At 35.7% G+C, this 11300-nt stretch overlaps 1 protein-coding gene across 1 annotated transcript in view; it reads right to left on the bottom strand.

Annotated features, from left to right (window-relative positions):
• Window positions 1-1075: 1075 nt before the first annotated feature.
• LOC145597967 (uncharacterized) overlaps window positions 1076-11300 on the bottom strand; it is a 45400-nt gene continuing 35175 nt past the window's right edge. The window contains exons 52-64 of the mRNA XM_081654247.1: window positions 10914-11092; window positions 10141-10647; window positions 9539-9710; window positions 9312-9448; window positions 8927-9053; window positions 7457-7678; window positions 7007-7366; window positions 6003-6161; window positions 5601-5885; window positions 5310-5525; window positions 5170-5222; window positions 2086-2194; window positions 1076-1697 (exon numbers count right to left, since the gene is read on the bottom strand). Of these exons, the coding sequence (XP_081510373.1) occupies window positions 1353-1697; window positions 2086-2194; window positions 5170-5222; window positions 5310-5525; window positions 5601-5885; window positions 6003-6161; window positions 7007-7366; window positions 7457-7678; window positions 8927-9053; window positions 9312-9448; window positions 9539-9710; window positions 10141-10647; window positions 10914-11092 (2871 nt within the window). The 3' untranslated portion in view covers window positions 1076-1352. The remainder of the gene's footprint in view (window positions 1698-2085; window positions 2195-5169; window positions 5223-5309; window positions 5526-5600; window positions 5886-6002; window positions 6162-7006; window positions 7367-7456; window positions 7679-8926; window positions 9054-9311; window positions 9449-9538; window positions 9711-10140; window positions 10648-10913; window positions 11093-11300) is intronic.

The following is an 11300-nucleotide window of genomic DNA, read 5'->3' as shown; positions in this document are numbered from 1 at the left end:
GGACTCACCCATATGCTTTATGCCGAAGCACCTGAATCCGAACACTTCATATCAAGGTGTTCACTATACAATCAGATTATCGAATTATTATTTGGACACATAATGTGTAATCAAGTATAATATACTTAATATCTACTTTTATTTTTCACGATACACGTTAAATCGTTATTTAAAAAAATGCAAATTTATGAGATGAAGTGTAATAAAAAATGCTAATTTTGATTGGATTTGGATAGTTTAATGGGAAAGTGGACTACTATTCCAAGTCTTCAAACAATCCAATGGCCTCCCCAGGTGTCTTGGGGTCTATGGAAAGCTTTTCGACTTATTTCCTTATCGATCCAATAAAATATAAAATTATTCAAAACTAAAAGTTATATAATCCACGTTATTGGCCCAATATTGGAAAATTTTTCCAAAATTGAAGTGAATGTGTGGCTGCATTGTGGTGTTTCCCATATTAGAACCATAAAAGACTCATACATAGATATATAAAGTCCAAAGAATGTGTTTGGTTCAGTTACGTGTGTTGCACTCCAAGGTTGGTCATATAATTTGTTTGAATTTCATATTATTATTCCCTCCATTTCGTAATAAATAATAATCGCAACACTTTTCATTTAGGTTAGTTTTATAATAATTACAACACTATCCTTTTACATTCGTTTTATAACAATTGCAACATTTTATTATTAATGTTGCAATATTAATGTTGCAATTATTATGAAACAGAAGGAATAGTAGAGTTTAGTGAGAAAATGAAAGACAATGACCGGAGTATTGCCTATTAAGCCGGATTTCGTGATTAACATGCTACTTTTAAAAGAAAATTTAATTTAAGGTACTAGTTGGGAAAAAAAAAAGTATAGTTCACAAATTGAAATAAAACTAAGGTATTTTTATGACAATAATTCCATAATTTGATAAAAATAAATTACAATGTTAGTAAATCTGGTTCTTGCACATGTAGTGAAAGGTATTTGAATACCAACTATGAAATTTAGAAAGCTGAATCATTTAATTGTCATATGATATACAAACATGAAATATGCAGTGTATATGTAGTACTTTAGGATTGACCAAAGTGTGTTTCACACATGTATGGATGTATGTATTGATTTATACTCATGAAAATGATTTACAAAAGCAACCCCTCACGTATTTATAAAAGTTTTATCACACATTTTTTTGCAGCTTTAAACATTACTCCATAATTTCCATGCCGACAAAATTTGCTATGGCCAATGACTCCGGCCAATATGTCTTATGTACAATAAAAGAATCAATAGAGAAGGGTAAAACTGGTTAAAAAAAATTCAGACCAGCATTTCAAATAGAATTATGTCAACTCTTTATGTCTCAGATGACTGTGATGAAGAAGCCGCATCCTCACGCACCTTCTTTGGTATCCATCCAGACTCTTCCCTAGGCTGTCTTAAAGCTACAAACTGAAGAGCAGCACTCTGCACCTGATACAAGTGACATGCCCATGGATATGAATCCGGTGCAGACCAAATCTTTTCCCCTTCAAATTCTGCATCTTCAACTAATGATTCTGCCACACAATAAACTACATTGGTCTCAGGCTCATTAAACCCTGGCACAGCCACGCATCCTAGAGATACAAATCCTTCTGGAGCCCGTGGAAGCCATATAGATGCTGGAGTTACATAATCGTCTGCACAATTCCTCCATACCTACACCAACCCCAAAAGAGTATAGATAAATATCAAATACTAACAGGTGCTAATTCTGTAAATGATGAAATTCTAATATGGCTAAAGGAAATGCATAACAGGCCACAAAAATGTGCTAATCTACTACTTTGGACCAAAAAGTTCAGCGATTTCACATTCTAAGGAACTAGATGTCAAATAGCAGTTGAAAGAAGTTGGTTCTGAGGTATTGCTAAGTACAGAGTATGAATAAAAAAAGTAGCAACTGCATACAAGGCTACAGCCAAAGTGATATGCTGAAAAAGATGTCATATACACCCCTACACCCGAAACTTTGCTGCGGATATTTTCTACAATATGAGTCATTTAAACAAGAGATACTGCAGTGTGATATGTAAATCGTTCATACCAGGTCAAAACCAAGAGGAAGTGCAAACAATTGGTCATCATAAAGAAAGACAGTGGCAACACTGGGTGGGTGACCACCAACATGAGCTATGTCACCAATGGACAAGTACCTGAAGAATAGAAAGAATTATGTTACCCCTTTAAAGATACATGAGAATTAAATACAAAACATTGTAAAACTATAAGCAAGATGATTCAGATTGGCGGAAAATGAACTAGGCTTGGTCCAACATACACTACCAAACAGAAATCCAGTCAGCATGAAATGAAACTAGAGTACAATTTCTTTCATTACTTCTCCATTGAAAGGGGCTTTGAGCGGGATTAGATGGGTGGGTTGGGGAAGGTGTGTGCTAAGTGCTTATTTGTACATATTTCTAGAGAGTTTAAGGGGCGTTTATTTCAGCTATTTTTGACTTTTGTTTTAGTTTATTCACCAAAAAATGGAATCTTGGAGTCATCCTTCAAACTCCCAAGGTATTGGGTTCCCAAACGCGGGGAGAAAAACCTCACTCTAGGAATCAGCGGAAATATAAAACAGTATCATTTCAATTCATGTTTTTGCTTAACCATTGCCCCAATCTCTATCACCCACCTTAACCAACACCAACTGCAACACCCTCCACCAACCCCATTAAAGCAATCATCTAGATCACGATAATCACCACCAAGCTGCCCAAATTGCCCCATTGATGTCACCACCACCATCACAAGATTCAAAACCCATACTTAATGGCAGATGTGAGAAAGATTAATGTTTAAGAATACAAAAATTTACGTGATTCACTAGCACTATTTTAGCTACATCCACGAGAAAAGTGAGAGGAAAAATACAGAATTTATGTACCAAATGAAATAGGCCCAAACATTCCTTTTTTCTGAGTGTGTGTTTGGGGGGGGGGGGGGGGGGGACATCGTAGCAACACAAAAACAAATGAAAAAACAAACTTAAAAAAAAGCTTCAACTTATGCATGATTTCCATCTTATTTCCATATTACTCCACTGTTTTTTTTTTACTTGTTTGTTTTTTTGTTTTTTTTTTTTTACGGGTCTTTGTATTGATTTAGGGAAATTTCAGATATTCAGAAATTAGTTGATGCAAGCATGGAAAATCTGGGGAGGTAAAGATCAAAGAAGTAAAGAGCTAGAACAAGAGAGCAAATGAGTTTGTGCCAAAGAAGCACTACTTGTCTATGTCCTAAAGCTTCAGTTTCTGCCCCTGCCCCCAGCAAGATCAGCTTGACACGTTTATGTCAGCGTTATCAAATCTGGAAAATTTTCAGATATCAGCAAAATCAACTTGACACATCCACATCCAAGAAAGGTGACATGAAGTGGCAGTTGAGTCTTCTTAGTAATCTTAATCTTAGGCCTTTTTTTTATTCTGGCTGTCTTGACATGACCGTGGTGCTCTGAGGAGACACGGATGTGTTTGTGGGTCTTAAGGTGACTAGATTATATTTACTAAAATTTCCAATTGTAATTGTTTCACTAAAAATCTTCAAGAAAGCTTAAAGTAAGAGAAAGAAAGTAAAGGAAATGCTAACAAGTTGAACTGTTGAAGACTATTTGGGGCCATTTGGTTCAAAGAGGATAAAGGGAATGGAACCAGGAAAGGCTGAGGGAGGGAAAAGAATTTGATATGCTATGTTGTTTGGTTTGAGTAGCTACAAAAATTCAGTAAATACACTCTCTTTGCCTATATACACCAAGTACCGATACCCACCATGGCCACCAACCTCTCTCCTCTCATCATTTCTCAATTAGCTTCTTTATTTTTAACACATCCACCATATAACTTAGCGAGTGGTGTCGCAAAGCCACCATCGCTGCCGCCCCTATGTGTCTCTCTTATCTTTTAAAGTTTTTGACAGTTAGCATAGGTTTTAATAGTCAAATTCACCCATCAAACTCCAGAATTTTAGCAATTTTCTTATAAAGCTTATTGAGAATATATATTGTGACGAATCTAATAAGATTCCACATGACTGATAAGCATTAAAGATATTAATCGCCCACAAAAAAAAAATTTAATAATACCGCAAAATTTTTTGAGTGGAAAAGACGAAATGGGAAATGATGGTAAAAGATGAAGGCCCTACTCTTTAAGAGCACCAACACCCTATTAGATTGTTGACAAATACAGAGTATTGCTAACAATCCCACTATTCTCCTTGCAATTTTAGGTTTTTTGTTAGATATGAAATTTAACTCAAGGTGAAGTAATAATAAGAATCTCAATGAATGGGTTAATTGTTTTCTCGAAATTATCATGTGTGTAGTCAAAATTTTCATGTAATTATTGAATTACATAGTAATTGTAAAATAATTCAGAGCAAAAAAGATGCATATAGGATATAGCTAATACTCCGTATTTGACACTTATTACATTGATTTTGAGTTTTACAGTTTTTTGGCTGATTAAACTGCATTAGATTTTGGGTATAGTTTTTTTTTGTTTAAAAATTTAAAAAAAAAAAAAAGAAAAAAACAAAAAACAAAAAAAAAAAAAAAAGAAAAAGAAAAAAACCAAAATCGTAATGGTGAATTAGGATACTTGCAGTATTATTAAAGGTTTTAGCAATTTTCTTATAAAGCTTGTTGAGAATTTTACTTTCTCACTCTTCTCCTCATTGCTATGAGTAATAATACTATGACTAACATATTTCTGAAATTGCTTCCTTAATCATGCATGCCATTAGAGTTTTTCTTTTTATTTTCAATGAGATACTTCCAAGGACTTGTAAAAACCCCGAATAAAGTTATGGTCCTTCTAAATTACTTAATCACGCATGCCATTAAAGTTTCTCTTGTTATTTTCAATGAGATATTAAGTGAGAAATTTTCTTCCTAGGGCTTGTAAAAACCCTGAATAAAGTTATGGTCCTTATAAATTACTCCCTCGGTCCCTTTTTCTTTGCACTGTGGGCCCATTTTTTGTGAGAGCTTTTTGGGTCAAATGGTGCAAACATTAAGGGATGGAGGAAGTAGTAAATTAAATTGGGTTTTTCTTTTGAAGTCATTGAATACTTAAGGGAAGAATAGGGCCGGGGCCGGGGCCAGAGTAGGGAGTTCCTGATTTACCCAGAAGGACATGCTGGTCTCCAGATGCTGCATATGCCATGATCCTCAATAGCCTGCATAAATAATAAATTACAAATAAATTCTCAATTGAGAAAAAAAATAGCCTGCATATGCCATGATCCTGTTCTCAGTCTTCTCACCTTCTTTCTACACAGTGTGCATCTGCTTTTAGATTCTTGTTCACTACTCCAAATCTTATCAAAGTTGACGCTGTGTTCCACAAACCTCCTTTCATGGGATACACAACTAGATGATGATGCTTCCCTAGACATAACAATAGCTTTACTCTGGCTCTGCATATCTCTCCTATCAGCTTCAGCCCAAGAGAAGTACACACGTTTCTGGCTTGAAGGTACCTGCTAATGTACAAATTCATGAGGACAGATTGTAACCCAGAATGAAGGACCAGTGAAATGAAATCACTTTTTAACCTTTAAAGCTAAACTTTTCAAATCAGATTGATAGGCTTTCCACATCGTCCTCACTGTCGAGCAAATTTTATTTGCCAGAGGTTCTCCGCCTTCTGATTCTTCCTCGGGCTTGCATTTTATAACCCGAACAAATGGCTCAGATCTCTTGAAAGTTTTAAGATGAAAAATCAAATGAGAAGGTTGAAGTCTTCCAGGCTTGGCCAACTCAAGAGACAATAACTCTTCCCATGGCACATCCCACATAATCTTGCTAGGTCTTTTGTCCATATTTTCTGAAGCTTTGAACTAGATCCAAAACACAAACACAGACACATACACACACACACACACACACATCCATTAGTCTTTTATATTGATAAGATAGTGCTAGAAGCCTAGAAGGGCTACTTATCTCTTATATACCTGAAGAAGCATAACCCTTCTGTTTGTAACCAATAAAATCCTTTGCGGAGGCAACATGAAATGAGCTTCATAGTAATCAGACAACGCAAATTTGGAGGGTTCTTTGAAGATTTTCGTGCATCCCAGATTATGACTTGCTTCCGCAAGCCATAGAATCATCTGAATCAAAACAAGAAAAGAACTTTAAATTAATTTAACTCCTTTTAAACTGAAACAGGAATCATCTAAATAAGATCATATACTTTATAACTCCTTTGATTTTTTTTGCCAAATTAGAAAACTGTATGGAAGAGAAATAAACCATAACACATGATGAGGAAATTTAGTTTTTAAGGGGAGAGCTTGGGTAGTATTTCCTTTCGGAACCTGAGTTACAAAAGATTTCAGAGGGGTTTTCTTTAAATAATTTAGAACCCTCATTTAGTCTAACAATATGATTAATGGCACAAAGCTGTAAGATTCATTATATCATTTTAACAAAATCAAAGTTGAAACAATTGCTTTTACAATACAGCTATCAACAATCGAATAAACATAGAATTCTAATCCCCCTTATCCCGGAATAAATGCCCCACTTCTCCAGAATTCTAGCTCAAAAATAAAAGCCCCATTTCTAATTTGGGTAGGGTCCTTCACCCATTAACTTCTTTAACTTATGCATAATAAATCTACAAAACCCTCTAACCCCACCATAATGTCTTTCACTTCCCCTAAAACAATAAATAATTTCCACTACCTTCCTTGTTCAACATTATCAAAGTACCCCACTATAACTTCTCTCATTAAAACGTGTTCCCAGGAAAATTGGAGTTTTAAGAAAAAGGGAGCAGATTAAAAGTTCAGTGATAGCTTAAGGCCATTAATATATTTGTCTTAAGCCCTTTTTTAAATAGGGGTGAAACCCCCTTGGTGTTAGTCGAATATAATTCTTGCACTAAATAAAATAATCAATTACAAACACTAAGGCTTGCTGATATCAGGTACAATATCAGATATTTTTGTACCTGTCCAAGAGCTTCTCTTTCATTGTATTCTCGAAGAATACCATCTGCATGTATAGCTCGTGGATTACGGACCCTTTGGAGGGAGGTTCTATTGTTTAAAACTTCAAAGCATCTGGCACAACTTGCACCAATTCCATCAACAGTCAATGATAGGAAATCTAATGCACCACTCATTGGTTGGACTATAAATCCCACAAAAGCTCGCCCAAGCCCATGAGCAAGTCCTAGAACGCCATTCTGCCTAGCACTCTCAACAGGTTTCCTGACTACTCCTGACACACCGAATGCAAAACCTTGCGCCAGAGCTTCAGTTCCTTGGATAATTCCATCACCCACGCCTGTTATTTTTCTAGACCAAACCTGAAGAAGTTTTCAATTAAGCTCAAGATATCCATATTAAAACCATAACCTTCATATGGATAATGGATTACACAGAAATAAGGGAAGAACCTGCTTGGAACGTAATCGTAGGAACTGTCCATCTGTAGAAAGCTCAGCAAAACCTTTGCTTAGGGAGGCTAATGTAGATCTTGTCATGCCAAGTACATCAACTGAGAGGATTAGATGCAGAGGATTGTGTATTAAGTCCCTCCAGATCCGATTTGTAATGGCAGGAACCACAGCACTTTTTCGCATGAATCGATCCCTGTGCATAACCTTCCGTAAGTGAATCTGCAAAAGATACATATTACAAAGTTATGGCCATGAAATCATATTAGGTTGATTTATATAGTGTAAAGATCCAATTCCAAGAATCCAGTAGTATCATGTTGCTTAAGCCTCCAGATCCAATGTGTTAACGGTTGGAATGACACACACATAAATTGTAGCATAATTGCAGAGTCCTCAAATAAAAGGGGGGCAATGCATGTCATGAGAAGCTTTCAAGTAGAATAAGACCCGCATGACTCTTGAATGAAGTAGTAATTTAACATCAATATGAATCTTATTATATGGTCTTGCTATAACGTGCAAGACTTGGATGGTTAAGAGATGTTAGGAGTAAAAATCTAGATGGGACTCAGAAGGTATGCAAAGAACTGATTGGAGTGCAAGTAATTACGACTTTACGAGGTAGGCCTAAAAGGAAAGGTGAAAACTTATTTCTAAAACCTAATAATATGTATTATGTGTATAAAAATATTGATGAATATATACATGTGTTCTTTGCTTTGGTCAGATGTGCAGTTTCGCCAATTGTGTTAGGTGAAATATAATCTCCCATGTTGGGAGACATAAGCAATAGTGCTTATTGAAGTGCAAGAAATCACCTATCTAGATCATGGGTTTCTTCATCCAAAATTAACCACGTCAAAGTAATTAATAAAGGCCCCAAACTATGAGAAGCAACTGCTCCACCATATATTTAATTGCCCATCTTATATTTAATACATGGGCAAGACACTTAATAGCAAACCCTGGTCTTTCCCTTACCTGCACTAGGAAGTAGCCTTGACAGGATTTATGGGTAATGCTGTAATGATATGGTAAAGATGCTAGATGCAGAGCTCCTACCTCCTCCATTCTCATTGTCTCTCCATTAATCAAGCTACTCAGAATTATAAAATATCTGATCAAGCAGTTTGAATCAGCTTGATTTATAATGATGATAACTTTCACTAAGTGAATCAAATTTCAACTTACCAAGGCAGTCTTACCAAAAAAAAAAAAAAAAAGAAAAAAAAAGAATAATAATTATGAATTGTAAATTTATTTCTTGGGAAGCTTTAAAGTGGTTGAAACCTGAAAGTAATAATTATACTACCTCAGTTTCATATAATTTGCAACAATTTGACATAAAGTGTGAGTAGAAAATGTCTAATCGTTGCAAATAAAATGTAACGGAGGTAGTACAAAAGATGCATTCACAACGAGAAAGATTTAATCTGCAAGTTACTAATTCCAATCAGGCAAGCTCACCTGAATTTTAAATGCACTGCCAATTGCTGACAATAAGGGGCTCCATACTCCCAACACACCATGTGGTCTTTGAGCTGGTGCTGTTTCCAGTGCGACTTTCAATCTTACTTCTGAAACATCTATGAGGCTGCACCGATTTTATAATGTCAGCATCTCTTAGTTGAGAATATGTAACGAGTCCAAAACCATAACACAGTGTGCTAATGGAAGTAATAAATTAAATCATCATGCAACTAAATGAAGGCAAGAGAGTAGCTAAAAAGTCACCGTAGTAACGTCAGACGCAAGTTCCAAAGTTGATCAGCTTAATATTTTAAGCGACCATAGACAGGGTTTAAACAAGGCAACCAGACACATAAGTGATGCCAAAAAATTGAAATCTTACTCAATACGTATCTCTGGATCAACTTGTGTGACATTTGGATTTTCCGGAAGACGATCAAGCCGTAGCTTATTGTAGAAATCCATGGCAGCCCAAATAATAGGTTCATGAATATTTAGCCTCCACCAGTTCTCTGTTACCTGTTGAGTCATCAAATTCATCAGAAATGGATACAGACTTCTTATGAAAAGGGAGAGATTTTTTTTTAATAATAATATAAAAAAAATTACTCTTATGTACACTTCTGGATATACTTGGATGCCATCAGTATTCTCATTTAAGACAGTCAGGGTTATTTTGAATACTGGTTGCTGACCAATATGCTCAGGTGCCAATAATACAGGCATCGCTGTCAAGGGAAGCTGATTGTCAAGCTGCAAATGACCCAAGCTAATCTTGAACCTGGATTACATGAAGGTTATCCAATCAGCTCATGAGATACACTAAACTAAGCTGTCAATTCTAAAGAATATTAGAGATCGGAAATTAAAACCTCTTTAAGTCTTAATTGAAATGTGAATAAAAAATTATTATTACTACCACTCCTGCACCCCCAACCTCTGGAAACTAAACATACGAATGCAGTACATAATTATAAAACTATCAGGACACTTTCTTCGAACAGTCCCATCAGAGACTGAATAATTTCTTCTACTTAATAGTTCAGTTTTTATTCCATCTTTGAAGCACTGATTGTTCCAGAGTGGCTTCTTATAAGATAAAAGATCTCACTAATTTGATCTAATTTAAGACCAAGTGATCAACTTAAGTCTTAATTGCATTATATGTGACAAACATAAAGATACAGACAAATGTGATTGCAAAGCCTCACTTGTTTGTAGTCCCATCATCACAGCCAATGGAATATGCTACATAGACCCTCTCCAAGAATAAATACGAAAGTTCTTTAGGTCTGTGATCGATAACAGAAAGACCAAGGACCCCAAGCTCAACAGTGAGTTTAAATGGTGGAACACTATTTCGCATTTTTTTCTGCATCTGAACACTCTCCTCGTCATTAATCATTGCCTGGTCATCTCCTTGTGCATTCAACCTGGATGGCTGCTCCTCTGTGAATCGAGCGACTGTGATATTACCAGTTTCCATCAGTTGAAACTGCACTCCTGCTCCTTCTAGTGAGCACATGGAAGCACTTTCCAAGTTGAGTGTTGAGGTGCTCACACTATTGTCACTATAAATACTAGCATCAAAACATTTATGACCATATGGATCATCCCAAGCAAAATTTGTTGTAGACAGAGGTGTCAAATGAATCAAATGATCATCACCAAATCCACTCTGGCAAATGCTAATTTTCTTCCTTGTTCTATTTTCAATCCTGTAATAAAAAAAAGAAAAAAAAATTATACTTGTCAAAGTTCAAGGGGAATACTCCTCAACACTGGGAGTAAAGAAGTTGATATCACAAAAATTATAACAGGTTCACAGCCACAAGCATTAACACACATGCTACCACAATAGTAAGCCAAGATTTACAGAAACCTGTGCAGAAATAATGTAATATGCACACACAGGCCCAAGAACAAGGTACAGTTCCTAATGGATTATTTGACATGCGTTATAAAATAGGTTAAAGAATAACACCTGATGGGAGTTCTTGAGCATAGACGAAAAACAACAATGAACCGTGATCCTTCCTCATTGCCACGAATTTCCATCCTTACAAATATCCGTTCACCACATTCCTTTTGTAAAACAAGGGAGAGAGTGTCTTCCTTCAGGATTTCAATAGGAAATGACCATTTGGTATTTCCTAGGCGTACCTACAATATTGACCATTTTACAAAAATTAACATGGTTCTCTTACCAAAGAGGCAGAGACCCAATCTTAAAAAAGGTCAATCATTAGAAGAGAAAGCTTAACATCCTTATTCAAAATACACTGATTTCGGGGCCGTTTGGTTGAGTCATTTGGAATGAACTGGAATGGAGTTAGAATCCATTACATCTATTTTTTTGTTTGGTTGAGTA

The sequence above is a fragment of the Chenopodium album genome, chromosome 20, assembly GCF_948465745.1.
Source record: "Chenopodium album chromosome 20, dcCheAlbu1.1, whole genome shotgun sequence".
Taxonomy (NCBI): Eukaryota; Viridiplantae; Streptophyta; class Magnoliopsida; order Caryophyllales; family Amaranthaceae; genus Chenopodium; species Chenopodium album.
Note: the sequence above shows the minus strand (reverse complement) of the source record. Positions and strands in the feature narration are given on the sequence as shown.